The following is a 25603-nucleotide window of genomic DNA, read 5'->3' as shown; positions in this document are numbered from 1 at the left end:
AAGAAAAGAGGCAGCTGCTCTCCTTCCCTCCTCCTGTTCTCATAAATCCCTGGGACCAGATCCCCCAAGGACAGAACACTGCAATCTACCTCCAACAGGTTAAGGTATCCTACCAAAGAGACCAACAAGGAAAGAGAAGGGAAGGCTGGAAGAGCTGCTCAACCTGTGCACAAGAGGAGAAAGAAGAACTTCTTACCTGATCAGAACCCAGGGCAGACATTTCCTCTGAATTCTGCAGCTGCTGGGAGGGATCCAGGCTGGAGATTTCCCTCTTCCTAATCCCTCCTCTCCCCCTCTGTAGAAAGGGAACTGGGCTCTCTGGGATTTCCAGTTGCAGGACACAGAAAGTTTCTTCTATTCTGAATCTTTTCTGCTTTGCCTTATCTTGGCGGTTCTGCAGAAGCAGAAAAAGCAACTGAGCATGCTCAAAGCTCTTCACCCCACCCCCTCCTGTGAGGTCATCATGGAGTATCCCGCCTCCTTAAAGTGGTTCTTTACAGACTGCGCAGCAGGTCCCACACAAGGATCTGTTGTTACCTGTATCTGCTATTTCTACAGCTCCACCTTAAAGAGGTGTACTATTCCAGGATGAGCTCACCTGAAGGGGCGGGGGGGTGATGATCAGCTCTGCGCATGTTCAGCTGCATTCTTCCCAAATGGAACTTTCTCTCTGTTCTGCGACTGGAAATCCCTGCAAGCCCCAGTCTCAGATCTGCAGAGGAGGAGAAGAGGGATTCAGCCCAGTTTGTTCATCTTTCCAGGAAGAGGGAAATCTGCAGCCTGGATCCATCCCAGCAAGAATTCAGAGGAAATGTCTGATCAGGTAATTCAAAACATGCATTTAGTCTAATAAAAAGGTGTTGTCTTATTTCCTTTGGCTTTGTGTTGATTTTGGGAAGAAATTCTTCTCTTTACTCTTGTAAAAGGAAAACTTTTCCCTGTGCATCTCTTCCAGCCTTCCCTTCTCTTGTTCATCTGTTTTGGAGGGAAGCCTAACCTGTTGGAGGTAGATTACAGAAGTCTGTATATTGGGGTTTATGAGATCGGAAGAGGGAAGCAGAGCTGCCTTTCTTATTTTTCCCATGCATGGTCCCTTTAAAATTGGTTTATTTTCTTTCTTTATTCCGTTTTCTATACTATTCTCCCAGGAGAGGTCAGAACGGTTTACATGAGTTTATTCAGGCACTCAATCATTTTTCCCTGTCTGTCCCGGTTGGCTCACAATTCATCTAATGTACCTGGGGCAATGAGGGGATTAAGTGACTTGCCCAGGGTCACAAGGAGCAGTGGGTTTGAACCCGTAACCCCAGGATGCTGAGGCTGTAGCTTTAACCTCTGCGCCACACTCTCCCCTGCCAATAGATGGTAGGTTCAGGACTGGGGTCCAATAGGGTGCATTTCTTTAGCTGAGGATGTGGGATTTCCCTGCTGCATTGTTGTTAGGGGCTATCGACTCGTGTTAGAGTCCTAGCGGCTTGATGAACAGAATTAGATTGCCGGGCCTTTCTTCGGCGCTGTATACATGTGATGTTGTCGCCATTGTTGCATCGAACGCGATCCTCCACCTCTGCTCAGCTGCTGCTGCATTACTGCATGTAAAAGTACTAAGGGTTTCCTAACCTGCAATCCACCTCCCGCAGGTTAAGTTTCTTACCAGCACTCGCCACCCATTCCCACGTTTGTATGTGTTCAGCCTAATCTCTGTCCAGTTTTCCATTTGACTCAGAGATGTACAGATGGGCCACAGCGTCTCCTCCTTTCCCATACCCCCTGCCTTTTCACTGCTCTGATATTATTTTTATATTTAAAAAAAAACTACCATAAATGCTAAATATAAACCTTTTAACCCAAAAAGGGGGGGGAGGTTGATTTGAATATACAGTGGTATCTCGGTTTACGAGTGCACCGGTTTGCGAGTGTTTTGCAAGACGAGCAAAACATTCGCAAATATGGTGCCTCGTAAACCGAGCTTGCCTCGCTGTACGAGCACCCCCCCCCCCCCCCCCGATAACCGGCACCCTCTCTCCCACGATCTGGCACCCCCCCCCCGCCGCCATCGGGCACTCCCCCGCCACCACCTGAGATCCCCCCAACCCACCCGAACCCTCTTCTTACTTCCCTCCGCAACGGCATCGCCGGCATCAGCATGTCCTGTGCCTGAAAATCTTCTTCCTGTGCCGGGCCTTGAGCAAGTGCGCATGCTCAAGGCCTGAGAGTTCACGTTGCTCAAGGCCCGGCACAGGAAGAAGATTTTCGGGCACAGGACATGCTGATGCCGGCGATGCCGATGCGGAGGGAAGTAAGAAGAGGGTTCGGGTGGGTTGGGGGATCTCAGGTGGCGGCAGGGGGGGGTGCATGATAGCGGCGGGGGGTGCCGGATTGCGGGGGGAGCAATGCCGGTTCTCGTGGGGGGGGGGAAAGCTTTGGGGTGGGAACATATCAAAGCAAGTTTCCCTTACTTCCTATGGGGAAACTTGCTTTGATATACGAGCATTTTGGATTACGAGCATGCTCCTGGAACGGAATATGCTCGTAATCCAAGGTACCACTGTACTAGGATTACTAGATTTTTGCTTGAAAAAAAGAGGACATGTGACCCTGCCTCACTCGGTCCCCCAATCCCAGCCCCACACAAACCTCATCTCTTCAGGACCACATCTGGAGGGCATGTTTTGAAAAGCCGGTCCGGACCCCTGGACAGGCCTCTTAAAGAGGAAATGTCTGAGTAAATAGGGACATCTAGGAACTAATATAAACCCAACTCATGTCAGTCTTGCAAGAGAATGAGTGGCCTAATGGTTGGAGCTGCTTCATCAGCATTCTGGGGTTGTGAGTAGAGAAGGACACAGTAGTTGTTACCCCTAACCCACCGAAACGGTTGGGGGGGAGTGCTCACTGCGGGCACGGGGACAAGGCCATCTACCGCCCCGTTGAGTGGTAAATGGCCTTGTCCCCGCAATTAAGGGAGAGAACGCGCGCCGCCCCCCTCCCTCCTTCGTACTTACCGAATCTATCTCCCTCCCCTTACCTTCGCGGCGTGTTAGTAAAGTAACTTGCTGAAACCGGCCAAGCCTGCCTGCATGTGTTGCGGTTGCGTCAGAGGAGAAGCTTCTGCCCACACACTGGCGACTGCACACAGGCTCGGCCGGCTTCAGCAAGTTACTTTACTAATGCACTGTGAAGGTAAGAGGGAGGGAGATAGATTCAGTAGGTAAGAAAGAGGGAGGAGGGCCGCGCGCGTTCCCTCCTTTAACTGCGGGGACAAGGCCATTCACCACTCAACGGGGCGGCAACATCGACAGCTGAAGTCCGCGCAGGGCCGGAGAGATCATGGGGAGCCTCCGACTGTGCTTTCTCCCCTCCCAGTAGCTCTCCTTACTTACCAGCGCAGCGATTCAGGAAGGCAGCCTCAGATCCTTTGTTGTTTCGTGCCACCTCTGAGGTAAGAGGAAGTTGCATCATCAGAGGCTGCTGCGACTCAGCAAAAGCCCCAAGGCTGCCTTCCTGAATCGCTGCGCTGGGAGGGGAGAAAGCACAGTCGGAGGCTCCCCATGATCTCTCTGGCCCTGCGCGGACTTCAGCTGTCGATGTTGCCTGCCCTGCGCGGACCGGCAGGAAATTGCAGATGCCGATCTCACCGGTCCTGTGCGGACCGGCAGGAATTTTCTGCGGACCGGCGGTTGAAGAACAGTGCTTTAGGATAAAGTAGTATATTAGTTGTGCTGATAAAAATGTATAAACAAAGCCCTGCCAGCTGAACATCTCTTTGTCTAGTTCAGCAGCCAGAACTTTGATTTATAAGGAAGGAATAAGCTAAATATTGTAGTACTGAGGCTTGTATGGATGCTGCGGGGATAGCAGTCGTGGAGACAGTGGTCGCGGGGTCATTCTCTAGTTGTGAGTTCAATCACAGCCTGCCCCTTGTGACTCTGGGCAAGTCACTTAATCCCTACATTGCCCCAGGTACCAAAGTTAAGATTGTGAGCCTGCAGGGACAGATAGGCAAAATGTCGATGACTTCCTCATTACTATTCAATGTATTGTGAACTACTTTGGGTGAATCTCTTCATGAAAAGGCAGTAAATAAACATAGTATCCACTTTGGGAACTCGTGTCAGCCATTTTGAATAGTGAGACTGCATGGGGCAGGAGCATAGGTGGATCCCTCTTGCTCTGGACTTACCACTGGACCAGCAGGGCTTAAAGTGGGCCCAGGGAGAGGCCTGCTATGGGTCTGAGAGGCAGAACACTCAAATATAAACTGACGTCCTCATTTTTGGGCCATATGTTTGGCCCAAAAATCTAAGTTTGTATTCATCCTTCATTACTCTGCCATCTTTATCCTTTTTAAACAGATTACAGACTGTTAATAGCAACAACACACACAGACAGACTGACCCCAGAACTCTTCTCCACTTTCCTACCTTCAGATATAAACCCACTTGCTTCTCTCTTTCCCATTGTTTCAGCTTCTGCTAAAGTTCCTTTAACCAAAACAAACTACCTTCTTCCAATTACCGTATTTTCGCGGATATAACGCGCACCATTGTAAAACGCGCACAGGGGTATAGCGCGCAGAAATCACGATGATATGTACAAAAACTTTTCTATACCGCGCTCAGGCATATAACGCGCATGCTGCCCGACTCTCCTCTGGCCACCCCGACTCTCCTTTCGCTCTCCCCGACTCTCCTCTGGCCACCCCGACTCTCCTTTCGCCCTCCCCGACTCTCATCTGGTTGCCCCGACTCACCCTGACTTTCGGTGCACTGCCCCGACTCTCCTCTGGTTGCCCCGACTCACCGTTCACCCGCCCTGACTTTCGGTGCACTGCCCCGCCTCTCCGTGCCTGTCCCCCTTGAAGTCCTGTCCCCCCTTGAAGGTCTGCCTGTCCCCCCTTGAAGGTCTGCCTGTCCCCCTTGAAGATCTGCCTGTCCCCCCTTGAAGTCCTGTCCCCATCCTGAAAGCCTGATGCCCCCCCTCGACGTCCGATTCTTCTCCCCCCTCGGCAGGACCACTCGCACCCCCACCCCGAAGGACCGCCGACTCCCCGACAATATTGGGCCAGGAGGGAGCCCAAATCCTCCTGGCCACGGCGACCCCCTAACCCCACCCCGCACTACATTACGGGCAGGAGGGATCCCAGGCCCTCCTGCCCTCGACGCAAACCCCCCCCCCCCCACGACCGCCCCCCCCCCCAAGAACCTCCGCCCGTCCCCCAGCCGACCCGCGACCCCCCTGGCCGACCCCCACGACACCCCCACCCGCCTTCCCCGTACTTTGTGTAGTTGGGCCAGAAGGGAGCCCAAACCCTCCTGGCCACGGCGACCCCCTAACCCCACCCCGCACTACATTACAGGCAGGAGGGATCCCAGGCCCTCCTGCCCTCGACGCAAACCCCCCTCCCTCCAACGACCGCCCCCCCCAAGAACCTCCGACCGACCCGCGACCCCCCTGGCCGACCCCCCCCACCCCCCTTCCCCGTACCTTTGGAAGTTGGCCGGACAGACTGGAGCCAAACCCGCCTGTCCGGCAGGCAGCCAACGAAGGAATGAGGCCGGATTGGCCCATCCGTCCTAAAGCTCCGCCTACTGGTGGGGCCTAAGGCGCGTGGGCCAATCAGAATAGGCCCTGGAGCCTTAGGTCCCACCTGGGGGCGCGGCCTGAGACACATGGTCGGGTTTGGCCCATGTGCCTCAGGCCGCGCCCCCAGGTGGGACCTAAGGCTCCAGGGCCTATTCTGATTGGCCCACGCGCCTTAGGCCCCACCAGTAGGCGGAGCTTTAGGACGGATGGGCCAATCCGGCCTCATTCCTTCGTTGGCTGCCTGCCGGACAGGCGGGTTTGGCTCCCGTCTGTCCGGCCAACTTCCAAAGGTACGGGGAAGGGGGGTGGGGGGGTCGGCCAGGGGGGTCGCGGGTCGGTCGGAGGTTCTTGGGGGGGGCGGTCGTTGGAGGGAGGGGGGTTTGCGTCGAGGGCAGGAGGGCCTGGGATCCCTCCTGCCCGTAATGTAGTGCGGGGTGGGGTTAGGGGGTCGCCGTGGCCAGGAGGGTTTGGGCTCCCTTCTGGCCCAACTACACAAAGTACGGGGAAGGCGGGTGGGGGTGTCGTGGGGGTCGGCCAGGGGGGTCGCGGGTCGGCTGGGGGACGGGCGGAGGTTCTTGGGGGGGGGCGGTCGTTGGGGGGAGGGGGTTTGCGTCGAGGGCAGGAGGGCCTGGGATCCCTCCTGCCCGTAATGTAGTGCGGGGTGGGGTTAGGGGGTCGCCGTGGCCAGGAGGGTTTGGGCTCCCTCCTGGCCCGATATTGTTGGGGAGTCGGCGGTCCTTCGGGGTGAGGGTGCGAGTGGTCCTGCCGGGGGGGGGATGTATCGGACGTCGGGGAGTCGGCCGGGCAAGAGGGCTTGGGCTCCCTCTTGCTCCGATCGTGGATGCGGGTGCGGGTGGGAGCGCGTGCGAGCGGTCGTTCGGGGTGGGGGTGCGAGCGGTCCTGCTGGGGGGGTGAATCGGGCGTCGGGCGGGGTGGGAACTATGTTTAAAAACTTTTGTATACCGCGCTCAGGCATATAACGCGCGAGGGGTATGCGCGGTACGTAAAATCACGTATAACGCGCGCGTTATATCCGCGAAAATACGGTACTAAATCTGCCAATATGAGAGATTTCCGGTATTTGTCTAATGAGCAGGAAATCTGCTTCTGGTAATTTAAAGGAACAAGACCTGTCTTCATGGTATAATGCACCAGAGAGCTGATCTTACTGACAAAAGTCATAATAACAAAGTCTACTACAGAAACATGATAAGGAAACTGGCTAACTGTCTCCATGTCTTGCTTTCCAGACATCAGTCACATTCAAGGATGTTGCCGGTTATTTTTTGGAAACGGAGTGGGACATTCTGAGAGAATGGCAGAAAGAGCTGTACAAGAAAATCATCAAGGAGATTCATGACATCCTCATCTCACGAGGTAAATACACCTTCTCTGTCATCTATCACAGATATGTTATGGAATAGGTGTTGTTATTTTCTCAACCCTGGAGAAATCCCAGGTATTGGGTCCCATCATCATCTGAAATTTAGAATCTGGCTTCTGATGTCATCCCATATCCAATAGGAGCTAATGTAAGAAGCCTCTAGTTTAAGGTCTTTCAACTTCAACTGGAGTCTGTCTTCCTTTTCTAAACTACAAAAATTTTCTCCAGAAGATCAGGGAAAAATTTACTTGTCATATTTCATGCTGAAAACTACATCTCTGCAAGGCCATGACATGTCAGCTGCAAACTAGTCAACTGTATTGTGCAGTATATAACCCCATCAGATGGTAACAGATGTTACACAGAAGACAGCGATTGCAATGTCTCCACCTAGGAGGGCCATGAAGAGAAATATCTATACCAGCAAATCTGTAAGATTTATTCTTAACTAGCTGATCACCCAGCATTGCCCCGATATAAATTCCCTTGGGTTTTAGCTCTATCTTTCATATCCTGTTGTACTGTCTCTGAAGCTCTAGGTCAGTGGCCTCAAACTCGCGGCCCGCCAGGTACTATTTTTGAGGCCCTCGGTATGTTTATCATAATCATAAAAGTAAAATAAAACAGTTTCTTGATCATATGTCTCTTTAGCTATTACAATATTATTATTAAGACTTAGCCAAAAGGAAAGATTTATAAACTACAAAGAGTTTTATCTCATGCAAAATTATCATTTCTTTAATAAGACATTAACTATTTTTTCTGAGGCCCTCCAAATACCTAAAAATCCAAATTGTGGCCCTGCAGAGGGTTTGAGTTGGAGACCATTGCTCTAGATGTAGCAGCCCTATCTCCCTTATCCTGAGTCGGGCCTCATGCTGCTGGACTGTTTTTAGCCTTTGATTGCACTTGGCCAATTGCCTTACGTTTCTTTGGAGACATTGTTACAGCAATGACAGCACAGTGATAGCACAGTGTGACATCATTCCCCAAGCTTCACACAATTGGTCAAACAGCTCTGTTCCGCCACTTATTTCTGTCAGATGGGACACTCAGAAAAGCACACAGACAATATAAAAGCATAGACAATAACCCTTTATTATACTTATATATATATAGATGAATATAAAAATAGAATAACTTCACCAGGCATCACCATCCTTCAAATCGGGAATCCCTGCGATTGATAGGTGGGCGGGGCACGGGACTGCCCCGTGGTTGCAACGAAATGGATTCTGATTCTGGGGGACAGTCCCATTTCTTATATAGGGTGAAAACTGCTGAGTTCATAGTTATACAAGCCGATCCTGCAGTAACCAACTTCCTTCACTATGACTCAGGCACACCCGGTCCTGTTCTTTTGTTCTTTGTTTTGGCAACACCCAGGTCACTGAGGTCAGGATAGCAGATAAGCAGGCTTGAGGAGACATGTCACGTAGTATGCTGAGTTTCAGTTACCCCTTGGCCACAGGCACAACAAGCTCCATCTAAATAAAACATGTCACCCCCACAGTATTTTTCCCCAGATAGTAAGTGATATGTATACCAAGTTTGGTTGAAATATGTCCATGTGTTTCAGTTATGCTGGAACATACATACATACACATACATCTGATTTTATAGATAGATAGATGAAGTGGCAGTCTGTAGCTGCCTTTTTCTCTAAACTGTAAGCTTTGTCAGGCATATACTCAAATCACAATATATAGAGATATACACACTAGAGGCTGACCAAATTTTGGTTATAGTGCCGAAACTGGCCCCAAATTCTTTTTCTGCCTGGTTTTGGTTTTGGCAGAAACTGACCATGTGTTTTTGGTGGAAGCTGTAAATTTATGCTTCATCCTGTTTGTTTCCCTCCCCTCTAAACAGGAGTTGCCTTTACTCCCTTCCCACTTGTAGGTGCCTCCCTCCTTGGGCCTATTTTACAATCCCTGGCAGTCTATGGGGAAATAGTGAGGGCAAGAGTGATCCTTAGTTGCTCCTCCCTCTACTGGCTCTGCTTTCAAAATTGCCAGAGACAAAGACACAGATGGAAAGAGATGGGATTCTACAAATATAATGTAAATATCATTTTCATATTTCTTATTAATAGGTTATTTAATCGTTAATCCTGATGTTATATTCAAGATTAAAAAAGAAGATGAGAAATATTTTGCACAACACTGTGAATTGGAGAGAAAAGGAAACCCGAATGAGCCCACCAAGAGTAAGCAGCTATATTGGATTTAAAGGACTTTGCATTTCCAGTGCACATGATTTATATTAAATATTTAGGGACCCTTTACTAGAGCTTAGAGTGGGGCATGCTAAATCCTTAGAAGCCCCTTTTATATGTATGGGTTTCTTAGTATTCCCTTAGAGACTCAAAATCTATTTCCTAATTTGTTATTATCAGATTCTTGGTGAATCCGAGACATGTTTTCTTTTAACAGTGTTTCCGATTGTAACATCCGTTTTCTCGCTGAGCATTAAACAAGAGGAGGATCTCCCCTTCATAGATCCTCCTGAATCAGAGACATCTGAACAGACTCACCTTTCTGTACCGAGTAAGTATCAAATTCCTCCTGCACAGCTTTACTAAGGTCAGCCGAGACCATTTAGGAAATCAGTGGTGGAGATGAGGGCATCATCCTCTCTTCTCCTTCCAAATTTCCAAGTGTTTTAAAAACTGACTATACTGCTGTCCATCCCCCTATTTTGATGAAATAAAATGCCCACAAAGGTAGAGGAGGCATCTGATGGAGGTGGGTGTCCTGGAAGTTTAAGACCCTTAACCTAGAATAAAATGAGTTGAGAAAGGGTTGGTGGTAGAGAATCTTCTCCATTGTTACGAGGGGGAATCTGATTGATGAACGAAAGGCACTTTGACTTAGTCATGGAGATTTTTACTGAGGGTCAAATTACAGTATATAATGCAGTTTACAATAATGCTTTAGATTATTTGTTGGGATTTATTATCCAGTTTTATGGACACGCTAAATCGGCTAGCGTGCCTTAGTTAAAGAGGGAGATAATTTTATTAACAGCATAACAATTGTAAAATGACTGAATATAATCAGAAATACCATCAATGCCATCACTTGGAAACAGTGAATTGAAACCAAGTGATAGGAGTAACATGAGACAGGATCCAAAATACACAGATTTAACAACGTTGTAGAACAATATAACAGAAATATGATAAATGTCAGTACAATACAAACACAGTGTTCTCCTAGTGCCTTTTAGCCGGGCGCTCCGCCCGGCTAATTTAGATGACCGCTCAGTCGCAAATCCTGCTGCTCAAATATTTTTTTAAACACCCTCTCACCGGCTTGGGGATTCCCCAGGCACAGCCAGAAGAGCCGCCGGAAGTTCAATATTGCTGCCAGCTGCAGAACTTGGGAAGTTGGAGGGGAGGAGGTGGCCGTCAGTTGGTGAGGCTTGGGGATCCCTACTAGCTACAGCAGGGGAGATGTTCATTTTGAGGGAGTCTAAGTTCAAAGTGGGAGGCCCAAAAAAGCAGTAATATTTACCCTGACTGAACGATCCTCCACGTGTGTCGATGACAGCTGACGCAGCATCCCCGCTCTGATGAGGCTCAGCACCCCTTCCCTGCTCCACCTTTCCAGCAGCAGCCCTTCTTCCTTCATTTTATCTCCCCCCTGTCCAGCAGCACCTCTTACCTGCTCCCAAACCTCCATTCCTACCCTCCCTCCATCCCGGCTTCCTGGTCTCTTCTGGCCCACCGGCACGAACCGTTGCCATCGCTGCTGCTCTTCATTCACGTCTGCCCTCCTTTTCAAAGCGGCCTGCTGAGGATCGCTGGCCGGCTGTAGCGAACCTCGCAGGCCGCTTTCCACCTTGGTAGCACGTTCCCTCTGACACAATCCCACTCCTCCTCTGACGTAAGGGATCGCGTCAGAAGGAATGTGCTACCGAGGTGGAGAGCGGCTTGGGAGGTTCGCTATAGCCAGCCGGCGATCCTCAGCAGGCTGCTTTGAAGAGGTGGGCAGATGCGAATGAATAGATTTACTACCGTCTTAGAGTGAGTGTGGGCGGGAGGGGAGAGTCGCCGGCATGTTCTCCGCCTCCTTGCGTCCGTGGTCACAAACTCCGCCGCCACAGGCTCATTCTACTGGCATGGATCTCAGACGCAGGGATCACGAAGTTTGAAGTATGCATGTGCGCTTAGGGTTTTATTATAGTAGATACGTACATCTTCTATATTACAGATTGCAAATTTGGGACCTGCTCAGCCTTTTTTTTTTTTTGCTCGCTAATGTTAGTGTAGCCCCAGAAAATTTTTTTTCATCTAATGCGGCCCAGGGAAGCCAAAAGGTTGGACAACCTGCCCTACTCTTCACCATGAGCAGGGAGGGGTAATTTGCACAGCACCAAATTTGCACCACCAAATTTCCCTGTCCCGCCCCACCCGCCTGGAAAAAATTTCTGGGGAGAACACTTCAAACAGTATAAGAAACAGCAGGGAAGAACGTTCCCATTAATTCACTGATTTGTAGGAACTTGTGTGCATTTTGGCCCTGATTCTATAAACTCCGCCTACTTTAATTGATCTACAGGCTTAATCAGTGCTGATACTGGCACTCAGCACTGCACAAATGTCCTTAAATGGACTTAACTTATTAATATAAAACCAAATCTTTTCCAGAGAAGAGAAAATGGTAAAACTAGAGGACAACATTTGAGGTTGCAGGGAGGAAGACTCAGAAGCAATGTTAGGAAATTATTTTTCATGGAGAGGGTGGTAGATGCCTGGAATGCCATCCCGAGGGCAGTGGTGGAGAGGAAAACGGTGATGGAATTAAAAAAAGCGTAGGATAAGCATAGAGGATCTCTAATTAGAAAACGAAGAATGTATATTAAATAGCCAAGGCCGGTACTGGAGAGACTTGCACGGTCTGTGTCCCATATGTGATCATTTGGTGTAGGATTGGGCTGGGGAGGGCATCAATGGGAACTCCACTAACTTGGAACATGAAGTTCCAGACTCTGGTTCACAGACTCGCATGGGTGGGATATGGTTATACCAGGTTACAATCTACTTCGTCGGGACAGAGAGGGCAAATTAGGAGGGGGGTAGCACTATACACTAAGGATAATATCAAAACTACCAGGATCACAGAGGTTAGATACACAGGGGAATCACTTTGGGTAAACCTGGCCAGAGGGAACGAAAAATGCCTTTACCTCGGTGTGGTATATAGGCCTCCAAGACAACAGGAAGACAAAGACAAAGAATTGATTGAGGACATAGAGAACATCACTTTGCGTGGTGACACAGTACTGTTAGGCGACTTCAACATGCCAGATGCAGACTGGAACACCCTCTCAGCAACTACGAGCGGTAGCAAAAGAATATTAACCTCCATTAAGGGTGCACAACTCAAACAAATGGTATTAGAGCCCACCAGAGAAAAAGCAATACTGGACCTGGTACTCACAAATGGAGACAGTGTCTCGGAAGTATCAGTGGGAGACACGCTGGCCTCCAGTGACCACAACATGGTATGGCTCAACCTCAGGAAAGGCTTCTCTAAATCAAACACAGCAATGAGGGTCCTCAACTTTAGGGAGGCAGATTTCGATCACATGAGAGACTTTGTCCATCAAGAGCTGCAAAACCATGCAGAAACTGACAATCCGGAAACTATGTGGTCAAATCTAAAATCCATCCTGAACGAAGCATCTAGCCGCTACGTAAAAACAGTAAGCAAACGCCGGAGAAACAAAAAACCACAATGGTTCAACAAGGAAATTTCGGACCTCATTAAAATGAAAAAAGAAACATTTATCACCTACAAACATCTTGGGAAAAGGGAGGCAAAAGAAGACTATCTGGCCAGATCTAAGGCTGTCAAAAAGGCAGTCAGGGAAGCCAAACTTCAAACAGAGGAAGATCTAGCACGGAACATTAAAAAAGGGGACAAATCCTTCTTTAGGTACATTAGCGACAGGAAGAGAAACAAAAATGGAATAGAACGCCTTAGGCAATCAGATGGAAACTACGCAGAATCTGATACTACCAAGGCAGAACTGCTAAACGAATACTTCTGCTCAGTATTCACCTGTGAAGCACCGGGAGATGGTCCACAACTACAAATAAGAGACAGCCAAAATGACCTGTTTCGTGATTACGAGTTTACACCTAGTAGCGTCTACCACGAACTTTCAAGACTCAAAGTAGACAAAGCCATGGGGCCAGACAATCTACACCCCAGGGTACTCAGAGAGCTGAGTGAAGTTCTGGCTGAACCACTATCCGTACTCTTCAATCTTTCCATGCGCACGGGAAAAGTACCCCTAGACTGGAAAACAGCTAACGTAATTCCACTCCACAAAAAGGGCTGCAGAACAGAGACAGGAAATTACAGACTGGTGAGTCTTACATCCATAGTGTGCAAACTCATGGAAACACTGATCAAACAGGAACTTGACAAAATTCTAGACGAAGAAAATTTACGTGATCCACATCAACACGGATTTACCAGGGGAAGGTCCTGCCAATCTAATCTGATTGACTTCTTTGATTGGGTGACCAGTCATCTGGATGCCGGTGAGTCCCTTGACGTGATATATTTGGACTTCAGCAAAGCTTTTGATAGCGTCCCACACCGCAGGCTGTTGAACAAACTAAAATCGATGGGATTAGGGGATACATTCACTACATGGGTAAGGGATTGGCTAGATGGTAGGCTTCAAAGGGTGATGGTAAACGGTACCCCCTCCAAAACGTCAGCAGTGATGAGTGGAGTACCTCAGGGCTCCGTCTTAGGGCCGATTCTATTCAATTTATTCATAGGAGATTTGACCCAAGGACTTGGAGGAAAAGTATCACTGTTTGCCGACGATGCCAAACTATGCAACATAATTTGGCAAAAGCAGTGTGCCTGACTTTATGACGCAGGACCTAAGACAGCTTGAACAGTGGTCATCAACTTGGCAGCTAGGCTTCAATGCTAAAAAATGTAAAGTAATGCACCTAGGCAAAAAAAATCCACACAGAACTTACACACTAAATGGTGAAACCTTGTCCAGGACCACGGTGGAACGTGATTTAGGAGTGATCATTAGCGACGATATGAAGGCTGCCAATCAAGTAGAGAAGGCTTCGTCCAAGGCAAGACAAATGATGGGCTGTATTCGTAGGGGTTTTGTCAGCAGAAAACCTGAAGTCATAATGCCACTGTACAGATCCATGGTGAGACCTCATCTCGAGTATTGTGTTCAATTCTGGAGACCACACTACCGAAAAGATGTGTTGAGAATTGAGTCGGTTCAGCGAATGGCTACCAGGATGGTCTTGGGGCTCAGGGATCTCACGTATGAAGAAAGGTTAAAAAAACTGCGGATGTACTCACTGGAGGAGCGAAGAGAGAGAGGGGACATGATTGAGACCTTTAAGTATATTACTGGGCGTATAGAGGTGAAAGATGATATCTTCAGTCTTACAGGGCCCTCGGTAACCAGAGGACACTCGCTGAAAATCAGGGGAGGGAAATTTCGGGGTGATGCTAGGAAGTACTTCTTCACCGAAAGGGTGATCGATCATTGGAACGAGCTGCCTCAGCGGGTGATTGAGGCCAGCAGCGTGTTAGATTTCAAGAGAAAATGGGATATTCATGTGGGATCTCTAGGAGAGTAAGAATCAGGGAGTGGGTCATTGGTATGGGCAGACTCGATGGGCTATGGCCCTTTCCTGCCGTCAATTTCTATGTTTCTATGAAGATGTTACTGGCCAGACTTTACGGTAGATATCCTGCAAACAGGATGGTGGGATAGGCTGGAGTGAGCTTGGACGGCAACTTCAGCATTTGGAACCTAGGACAATACCAGACTTTACAGTCTACGGCCCAGAAATATCAAAGAAGAGACAAGTTAATCTAATCATGTATTTTTTAATGGGTATAACTTATGGGCAGATTGGATGGACCGTTCAGGGCTTTATCTACTGTCATTTACTATGTTACTTGGCAGAAGCCCAAAGAGTAGCAACATTCCAGAGCTGAGATTGTGATGTCATAATGCCTCATTCCACCAATGCCTAAGAGCCAACCTCAGCAGTGATGTCACAATGAATTGATTAGATGGCAACTTCAGCATTTGGAACCTAGGACAATACCAGACTTTACAGTCCACGGCCCAGAAATATCAAAGAAGAGACAAGTTAATTTAATCATGTATTTGTAATGGGTATAACTAATGGGCAGACTGGATGGATCATTCAGGCCTTTATCTGCCGTCATTTACTGTTCCTATCTAGTACAGCAGCACCCCTCTTTTTTGGCTCTTCTGGTAGCAGTGCCTATGAAAACAGCATAATTCTAAGCAGTCACAAGCTCCATGGTAACTGTTTTTAAAACATGTTTTACTATCTTTTTCCTACAACAGATTCCCACAATGTCAAGCCTGACATTTTAATCCGTTTTGAGCAAGAGGGATTTAGGACTGAGCCTCCAGGATCTGAGGAAAGAGGAAATCTGACCATCACAGGCTCATGTGAGGAACTGGATCAACCAGGTGATGCAGCTTGAATTAACACAAACTTTCCTACAAGGAAGAAGAAAGTCAGCTGCTCTGGACCAGGCACAGAGAGAAGGAGGTGCTTTAAACAGAGTCCCTGTTTCTGAGCTTAGCGGTGTGGATAATGTGTTTGTTCTGTTTCCCATATTTCTACTTTTCTCCTTACATTATCTGATCTTTCTCTTATTCTCCCTCACCATGTCCCCTTATCTGCCTGGCCCTTCCCTGAATTTTCTTTCTGCACCTTTATCACTTTTTGCATCTCTCACTGTTCCTGTCCTCTCTCTCTCTGCTGATCTAAGATGCTAAATAGAGAATGACACGGGGAAAAATTTTGTCCCCATCACTTCCCCGTTCCTGGACCACCATCCCCGTCCCCTTAGCATCCATAAAAAGCCTCAGTACTGCAATATTTAGCTTATTCCTTCCTTATAAATCAAAGTTCTGGCTGCTGAACTAGAGAAAGAGATGTTCAACTGGCAGGGCTTTGTTTATAAATTTTTATCAACACAACTAATATACAACTTTATCCTAAAGCAAAAAAAAAAAAAAAAAAAAGGAAATAAATAGAACTTTTTTTTCTACATTTGTTGTCTGGTTTCTGCTTTCCTCATCTTCTCATTCAATTCCTTCCATCCGCTGTCTGTCTTCTCTCAGCGTCTTCCATTTGCTCTGTTACTGTGCCTCTCCCTTCACCCCCCCCCCCCAATTGGTCGGTCTGGCACCCATCTTCTTCCCTCCGCTCCCCCCATAGTCTGGTATTTCTGTTTTCTCCCTACTCTTGTCTTCCCCATTTCCCTTCCAGCGTCTTCTGCCCACTCTCTCTTCCTCATTTCCCAGCGTCTTCTCCCCATTCTCTCTTCCCAATTTCCCAGCGTCTTCTCCCCTCTCTTTCTTCCCCAGTTCCCTTCAGGCTGCTTCAGCATCTTCTCTCAATCCCCCCACCCCCAGCACCCTTTGCGCGGTCCAGCAGCTCCCTCCCGCCGGCCAGCCGTGCCTCTCCCTCCCTCTCTTCCCTTTACCTTCTCTTCGTAGCGATTTCTATAAGGCTATGCCTTGTATTGTAGCCGGAACCTTGAAGTCGCGTCATGTTGGCTGCTGGAAAAGTCTCCTCCGATACAACCGGAAACAGTAAGTTGCATCAGAGGAGACTTTTCCAGCAGCTACAAGCAACACGACTTCAAGGCTCTGGCTGCAATACAACGGATAGCCTTATAGAAATCGTTATGAAGAGAAGGTAAGGGAAAGAGAGGGAGGGAGATGGATGGCTAGCGGAAGAGAGGGGGCTGCCGGACCGCACGCTCATTCACCGCACACGCTCACTCTTTTAACTGCGGAGACAAAACCATTCATCGCTCCACAGGGCGGTGAATGGCCTCGTCCCCGTACTCGCGGTGACCTTTTTTTTTTGTCACCGTTTCGGCGGGTAACAACCACAGTGTCATTCTCTAATTCTAAACCTTCCTTCCACCTCCCCAGCAGCTTGTAGGTTTTGTTCTCTGTGAATCACACAATGCAGCCAGTTGGAAAGAAGCAGGCAGGATGGTCTTCCTGAAAGAGGATGGAGGAAGGACAGCCCCTACTGGGATCAACAGAAGGAATGAGGAAAGATGGCCAAATTGGTGACTCCAGGAGGGAAGGATATAGGAAAGACCACACTGGTAGCAAGCAGTAGAGCAGAGGTGTCAAACTCAATCACATTAAGGGGCCGAAATCTAAAACACAGGCTAAGTCGCGGGCCAGATCCCACACCCATAACGGTACTAATTGTAATACCATTTTTTCCATTCATTTTTCATATATACACATATTCAGCGTCTCTCCAGACTGGCACAGCTCACTGATGGGTAATAGCTCACCATGACCAGCAGGTGGAGACTGAGACATAAACTTTTGGCTGTAGTACAAGTGGGCTGTGCAGTCCCTAATACACTCAGTCTACTCTAAGTCTCCAGCAGGTGGTGGTAAGCTGTTGCAGCCTTCCCTGGTTTAGTGTAGAGCTGTTGGAATTTGTTTAGTGGCCTTCTGGTCCCTGTCTCTGGTGCCAGACTGAGCTTGGGGGGACTCTTTTAGGCGTCCATCTGACTTTGGGGGTGTCACACTCGACGGATCGAGTCCCCCCCCATTTCCTCCACCTCCATGAAATTTTTTTCTGTAGAAGTGCCTCAGCTGTAAGCCTTGCCACCGATACCAGCAAGGCATATGGCTTAGAGAACCAGTGGAGTCTGTTTAAAAAAAAAAAAAAATCATGAGGCAGTGCTGGTCTGAAGGGAAGCCTTCAATTGCTGGTAATTGGATTTTATTGCTAACCAGCACTTTTTTCATGTATTGCACAATGAGCACTTTTTTTCAAATTCTTTATTCATTTTTTCATCTTACAACAAGTGCACAATATTACATCATTTAAAACTTTTGCACATCACTTGAATCTCTTTCTATTGTCATCATAAATTTATTCCCTCCCCACCCACCTTCCCTCAAATATTTCAATCAAAAATATATAAATATTGCATTCTTATTTATTGATTAACCTTTAAATAAAATTTTATACCATCTCCTCTCCCCCCTATGTATAAATATACTGTCAGTGGAAAATGATGTCTAATCATTACAATAATTTGCCAATGGCCCCCAGATCTTTTTAAAATTATTATAATTCCCTTTCTGCAAAGCAATTATTCTTTCCATCTTGTAAATGTGGCACAACGAATTCCACCAGAATGTATAGCTAAGATTATTGTAATTTTTCCAATTACTGGTAATATGTTGTATGGCGACTCCTGTCATAATCAATAGAAGTTTATTATTGCTTGATGAAATTTGACTTTTACCTCTCATTGACATACCTAACAGAATAGTATCATATGATAAAGCTACATGGTTTTCTAATAAACAATTTATTTGAGACCAAATTGATTTCCAAAAAGCCATGATACAGGGACAATAAAATATTAAATGATCTAAGGTCCCTGTTTCCAGATTACAATGCCCACATCTATTAGACTTAGAGCTATCTAACTTTTGTAATCGAACTGGGGTCCAAAATGTTCTATGTACCAAAAATGGGTGGGGTTTTGGAGGCATTTTCTAAACTACTCGGGATCCTTAACTCCTTCCACCAGGATACTTACATTTTCAGAGGTCATAAAAGTCCCATCATCTCAGTTTTAGCAAAGATCTCCCTTTCTTAGGTCTTAAACTTTCTTTTAAATCTTGAAGTTATTTTCCATTCTTCTTACAGGCAGCCAAAGTTACCCTGCTGACACCACAGGAGAGATCCTGAAAATGGAAGAGGATCCTGCCAGTGACCAACTGGGGGGAGGAGAGGAGGATGCTGATATCAAGAGTGGTAAGCCAAGAATTGCTATGTAATAACATCCTTGCTATGTGCTGTGGAGTATTTCTAAATTTTCACATAGAGATTTTGGTTAGTGAATGTAATCAGAGGAAAGGGAATAATTGCAGAGACTGGAGGGAAGGAGGAGAGGTTCAAAACAAGTAAATGAGATCAAGAGGGTCTGTTTTTATCTTTTACTACTATTTATTATTTCTATAGCGCTGTACATTTTTACATACAATAGACAGTCCCTGCTCAAAAGAGCTTACAATCTAATTTAGACAGGACATTTCAGGGTTGGGGAGGTTATAGTGGGTCTAGGTAATCTGACAGCAGAAGTTGGGGAGATTATAGTGGGTCTAGGTATCTGAGAGCAGTGAGGGGGAGTTAAGAGTTGAAAGCAGTTTCCAAAAAGTGGACCTTTAGCTTGGATTTGAACACTGCCCGGTACGGAGCTTGACGTATTGATTCAGGCAGCCTATTCCAGGCATACAGTGCCGCAAGAAAGAAGGGACGGAGTTTGGAGTTGGCAGTGGAAGAGAAGGGTACCGATACAAGGGGCTTGCCCGATGAGCGGAGATCATGGGGGGGGCATAGGGGGAGATGAGCGAGGAGAGATATGGGGGGGGGCTGAGGAGAGGGGTAATGTGAGAATAGAGGCTCTTACGGAATGAGTCACGCAGCAGCATTTTTGAATGGATTGAAGAGGTGAAAGACAGGCGCGCGGAGACCCGAGAGAAGTACGTTGCAGTATCTTTTTCATGTGCTCACCTGTCTATAAACAAATGACTTTAAAGACTTCTGTGGGGATATTTGCCTATATTTGTGTTTAATAACTAATAACTGCAATTTGTGTTTAATAGTTGTATAATTTATGTACATTCTTTCAATTTTATTCGACAGATGATGGATTTGGGAATAAGAGAATGAGAGTATGCTATGAGCAGCAGAGGGAGGAATGGATGCACAAAGACCCTTCAAGAGACAGCCCAGATTCATCAGCGCATAATGTAGGAGGAGGTATTAATAGTGTAAGACCATCTAGCATGAAAGAAAAGACCCCCAAAGGAGCGAGTTCGAATGTATTTACTACCAACTGCCCAAATTTCAGACAAAGTGAGAGAATCAGGAGGCAGAAACTTTGTCCGAGAACTACATGTGAGGAAATGTTAATTGGGAAATCAATCCTGACAGGACAAAAAAAATTACAGAGATATAAATCACATGAAAAAGTTCCTAAAGGAACAGAGCCGTCGAAATGTTCTGTACCTGATAACAACTTCAGTCAGGTATTTGAACTGAGAAAACATGGATTAATCAGTGTTAGCAAGAAACAAGTGCATCAAATGAACCCCAAGGGAGTGAAGCTATTCAAATGTTCTGAATGTTATAAAAGCTTCAATCTAAAAGGTAACCTCAGAGCACATGAAAGAATCCACACCGGAGAAAAACAATATAAATGTTCTGAATGTGGTAAAGGCTTCAATCAAAAAGGTAACCTCAGAGTACATGAAAGAATCCACACCGGAGAAAAACAATATAAATGTTCTGAATGTGGTAAAGGCTTCACTCAAAGAGGTAATCTCAGAGATCATGAAAGAATCCACACAGGAGAAAAAACATATAAATGTTCTGAATGTGGTAAAGGCTTCACTCAAAGAGGTAATCTCAGACATCATGAAAGAATCCACACAGGAGAGAAAACATATAAATGTTCTGAATGTGGTAAAGGCTTCAATCAAAAAGGTAATCTCAGAGATCATGAAAGAATCCACACAGGAGAGAAAACATATAAATGTTCTGAATGTGGTAAAGGCTTCAATCAAAAAGGTAGTCTCAGACATCATGAAAGAATCCACACAGGAGAGAAAACATATAAATGTTCTGAATGTGGTAAAGGCTTCACTCAAAAAGGTAATCTCAGAGATCATGAAAGAATCCACACAGGAGAGAAAACATATAAATGTTCTGAATGTGGTAAAGGCTTCAATCAAAAAGGTAGTCTCAGACATCATGAAAGAATCCACACCGGAGAAAAACGATATAAATGTTCTGAATGTGGTAAAGGCTTCAATCGAAAAGGTAATCTCAGAGATCATGAAATAATCCACACAGGAGAAAAAACATATAAATGTTCTGAATGTGGAAAATCCTTCAATAATACAGATAGCCTCATAACTCATAAAATAAACCATGCTGGAGAAAAACCATATAAATGTTCTGAATGTGGTAAAGGCTTCAATCAAAAAGGTAATCTCAGAATTCATGAAAGAATCCATACAGGAGAAAAACCATATATATGTTCTGAATGTGGAAAATCCTTTAATTGTACAAGTAGCCTCAGAAAACATGAAAGAATCCATACAGGAGAAAAACCATATAAATGTTCTGAATGTGGAAAATCCTTTAATAGTACAAGTATCCTCAGAAATCATGAAAGAATACATACTGGAGAAAAACCATATCAATGTTCTCAATGTGATAAAAGCTTCAGATATAAATGTTATCTTGTAATTCATGAAAGAATGCATACTGGAGAAAAACCATGTAAATGTTCCAAATGTGGTAAAAATTTCCGTTATAGGCAAAACCTCAGAAATCATGAAAAAATCCACACGGGAGAAAAACCATATATATGTTCTGAATGTGGTAAAAGCTTCAGTCGAAATAATTATCTCAGAAAACATGAAAGAATCCACATTGGAGAAAAATCTTATCAATGTTCTAAAAGTGATAAAAGCTTCAATTGAAAAAGGGACCTTAAGATTCATTAAAGAATCCACAGTGGAGAAAAACCTTATAAATGTTCTGAATATGATAAAAACTTCCATCAAAAACGTAACTGCAGAACTCATGAAAGAATTCACACTGGGTAAAACCATTAATAAAAAACCCACAGCCATATAAAGTGCTGATTTGCTCTTAGTGGTCTGTAATCTGTCACTAAAATCATCCATAGTATCTGAAGATTGGATAGTGGCCTTTTTTAAAAAGGGTTCCAAGGGTGCTCTGGAAAATTACAGACTTGTAAGCCTGACCAGTGCTAGGCAAAATCCTGGTAACTATTATAACAAAATAAAATTATGGAACACATAGACAAATATGATTTAATGGGACAGACGGCCTCTTTTACAAAGCCGCGCTAACAGCCCCGAAGGCTTTGTAAAAGAGGCCGAGAGTTGGCATAGTTTCAGCCAGGGGAATTCTTGCTTCACCAAGTTGCTTGATTTCTTTGAAGGTGTGAATAAACGTGGATAAAAGTGAACCAGTTGACATAGTATATCTAGATTTTCAGAAAGCTTTCAACAAAGTTCCTCATGACAGACTCCTGAGAAAATTAAACAGTCATGGGATAGGAGGCAATGTTCTGTTTTTGGACAAAAAGCAGAGGGTAGGGTTAAATGACCATTTTTCTCAATGTAAGAGGGTAAATGGGTGGAATACTGCAGCAATCTGTACTGGGACCAATGCTAATACACATATTTATAAATGATTTGGAAATTGAAATGGAAAGTGGCGTAATAAAATTTGTAAATGCCATTTAGCTGTTCAAAATTGTCAAAAACATGAGGACTGAAAAATTGCAGGAAGCCCTTGGGAGACTGGAGAACTAAGCATTCAAATGGCAGATGAAATTCAATGTGGAGGAGTGCAAAGTGATACAGTAGGAGAAGAATATTTATTTATTTTTTAAATTTCTATACCGTTTTATTCCAAAACAGTTTACCATAAAGTTACATACATAAAATATTGAAACATGTCAGAACAAATAAAAGCAAAAGCAGAAAGATTCAATCCTTACAATAGGTCAAATGCTCAAAGATATGCATCAACAAATACAGTGGTACCTCGGTTTACGAGTGCACCAGTTTGCGAGTGTTTTGCAAGACGAGCAAAACATTCGCAAATTTGGTGCCTCGTAAACCGAGCTTGCCTCGCTGTTCGAGCGCCCCCCCCCCCGCGATCCGGCATCCCCCACACACTCGTGTTGCCCCCCCTCCACCGCGATCCTACTTCCCCCCCACCGAGCAGTCAATGACACCCTTTACCCGACTTGGCACCAGTGCCGGTGCCCGAAGATCACCCCTCTTCTGGCGCGGCCTGGGCTGGGCGGTGCGTCGGAGATCCTCCTTCTTCTGGTCTGGGCTGGGCTGGACTGGCTTTGAGCATTTGCGCATGCTCAAAGCCTTCTGGTCTCACTCTCAATCTCGGAGAGAGCGAGACCGGCGGCTTTGAGCATGCGCAAATGCTCAAAGCCAGTCCAGCCCAGACCAGAAGAAGGAGGATCTCCGACACACCGCCCAGCCGCGCCAGAAGAGGGAGGATCTTCGGGCACCGGCACTGGTGCCAAGTCGGTAAAGGGTGTCATTGACTGCTCGGGAGGGGGGAAAGTAGGATCGCGGTGGAGAGGGGGCAACGTGAGCGGGGAGGGGGATGCCGGTTCGCAGGGGGGGGGGAAGCTGGATCACGGGGAGGGGTTTGGAACAGCGTCGGATTTCTCAAGGGGGGGGAGAGTGGAGCAGCGTCGGTAGCCTCGTGGGGGGGGGGGGGGAGGAGGTGGAACCAATCAAAGCAGTTTCCCTTACTTCCTAAGGGGAAACTTGCTTTGATATACGAGCAATTTGGTTTACGAGCATGCTTCTGGAACGAATTATGCTCGTAAACCAAGGTTCCACTGTAATTGCGTTTTCAGCAGTTTCCTGAATGAACTCCTATCACCACATTTCTGAATTTGGCCAACACCATGGATGCTGGGATCCACCTTAGGGGTCGTCACCCAAGAGAGGGATCTAGATGTCATTGTGGACAATACACTAAAGCCTTCTGGCTGTTGTGCGGCAGCAACACACAAAGCAAACAGGATGCTAAGATTTATTAGAAAAAGAATGAAGAGTAAGACTAGAAATGTTTTGGTGCCTCTGCATCACTCTATGGTGCGACAATCAGTATAGCAAGCTGCTTCCATGCCGATTGATGTCTTCCGGGACCAGCGCTGTCTCTCCAAAAGGAGTTCCAGGCTATGCTCAAAACAAGAGCTTTCGGGGCAACTGCAGACGCAGGCTTCATAGGCTTTAAAAGCTTCCAAGCGTACCTCAAAGCGTTAATCGAGAACTAGGTCATGGACCCCCGCTTGACGTCAAGCATCGGGTTCAGCATGGACCCACTTGACACAGGCCAAAACAAAGACAATTGACCTCAGGAAATCCACAGAGAAAAAACAGGAGAAACCCAAAAAAAAACGTTTTTTTTGGTAATGTTAGCAAAGTTTGAAGATTTTCAGACTTTTTTTAGATTTTCACATTCAAAACCTTATTTTAGTGCTCACGGGGGTTTTTTTTCTTGCCCTTTTTCTTAACTGGAAGTTTCCATTTGTATAAGTTTGTTTTAGTTTCATTCTCTGTGGCTACGTTTTTGCCACTGCATTTGCACGTGTCATAATCAAATATGTTCTTTTTAATCTTTTTTTGCCAATAGTTATATGATGATTTGCATTCGCCTTCATGTCCCCTTTTACATTACATTTTATTTGTCCCATGGTGCATTTGGTTTCCACCATGGTTTTTACTTTCTTCCCTTTGATATATGTAATTGGGATCAGTTGTAGTTCTCCAATTTGTTCTGTCTTTACTGTCACCGGATTTCAGGCATAGTCTTTCGAGTTTCCGAAGTTCTCGTTCCGCGTCGAACCAACCGTCAGTGGTTTTGTTTCTCATTTTCCTATTTTTAATGGGGGCCATGGTGTTTAGTATATGTGTGCTTGTGCTCGACCAAGAATCGGCTGTGAATGAGTCAGGATCTGGATCGGAGAAGAGGTCATAGTGTGACCAGAATTCAGTTGGATTGATAAAGCCTCTGGTGGCTATCGTTTTCTTGGTCCTTTTTTTCAGTCTGGGGGAAGATGTGTGGCGTCTTGCTTGCCAGTTAAGTTGAAGGTTGCATATTCGATGGTCTGACCATAGGGTGTCTGTCCAAGTGGATAGCTCCCAGAGAATCTTAGGGTGGAGTAGGTCTTTGGAGGAGAAGGTTGCTAGATCAAGTTGGTGACCTTTATGGTGGGTTATTTCAAGGGATGGTACGGAGAAGTCTAGAGAGGTGGTGAGGGAGAGTAACTCTTTCGTGTCATTCCTATCGACCTTGTTTAGGTGGCTGTTTAGGTCGCCGATCAGTAGGTTGTAGGGACCTTTAATTGAGTTAGTGAGGAGGAATTCTGAGAAACTGTCTTTGGCGGTGGGCCATTTCTTGGGAGGAATGTAAAATAGGGTAATGATTAAGCTATCTTCTAGCTGTTCTGATTGAAGTTTACAGGAAAGAATTTCGAGGTCCGTTGAGGATTTCGAGGCTAGGATGGTGGATTCAAAAGCATCTCTTGTTATGATGGCTAGGCCTCCCAACCCTTCCCCAGGTTCTGGGTAGGGAAGTAATTTTAAACCCAGGTGGAAGGCAGTCATGAATTATGATGTCGTCGGAGATCAGCCATGTTTCAGTAAAGAGAACAAAGTCAGGATTGGTCTCCACTAGCCAGTCTTTAACTAGTTGGGCTTTGTTCCTGATAGAACGGATATTTAAGTAGAAATCCAGGACCTTTTGGTAGTGAGGGGCGTCCACTGGGGCAGAGTGGGTGATTTTCCTTAATGATCGGTGAATATTTCTGTGAGGTTTCTTTATAGATTAATTCCCAGCACATTTATCACATTATGGCCACTGTTTTTAAATTTTTTATTTTTTCATTATTTCTTTATCTTTTATAGTTGTTTCACTCTGCATTTTAT

The 25603-nt window shown here is 46.1% G+C and overlaps 1 protein-coding gene across 1 annotated transcript; it reads left to right on the top strand.

The window, feature by feature from the left end:
* Positions 1-522: 522 nt before the first annotated feature.
* Positions 523-22509, top strand: LOC117367639 (zinc finger protein 345-like). The gene is made up of 7 exons (XM_033960398.1): positions 523-823; positions 6837-6963; positions 9066-9179; positions 9406-9519; positions 15365-15493; positions 18738-18845; positions 19737-22509. The coding sequence occupies exons 1-7, from the start codon at positions 812-814 to the stop codon at positions 21581-21583; spliced, it is 2451 nt and encodes an 816-aa protein (XP_033816289.1). The 5' UTR covers positions 523-811; the 3' UTR covers positions 21584-22509.
* The last annotated feature ends 3094 nt before the right edge of the window (positions 22510-25603 follow it).

The sequence above is a fragment of the Geotrypetes seraphini genome, chromosome 10 (assembly GCF_902459505.1).
Source record: "Geotrypetes seraphini chromosome 10, aGeoSer1.1, whole genome shotgun sequence".
Lineage (NCBI taxonomy): Eukaryota > Metazoa > Chordata > Amphibia > Gymnophiona > Dermophiidae > Geotrypetes > Geotrypetes seraphini.
The sequence above is the reverse complement of the archived record's forward strand: the minus strand, read 5'-3'. Positions and strand labels throughout refer to the sequence as shown.

Bases quoted from the DNA above. Each gene is read 5' to 3' on its own strand.
- LOC117367639 (XM_033960398.1), top strand. The intron at 6,964-9,065 runs GTAAATACACCT...TCTTATTAATAG, and splicing joins TGACATCCTCATCTCACGAG to GTTATTTAATCGTTAATCCT. The intron at 15,494-18,737 runs GTGATGCAGCTT...TTCTTCTTACAG, and splicing joins TGAGGAACTGGATCAACCAG to GCAGCCAAAGTTACCCTGCT.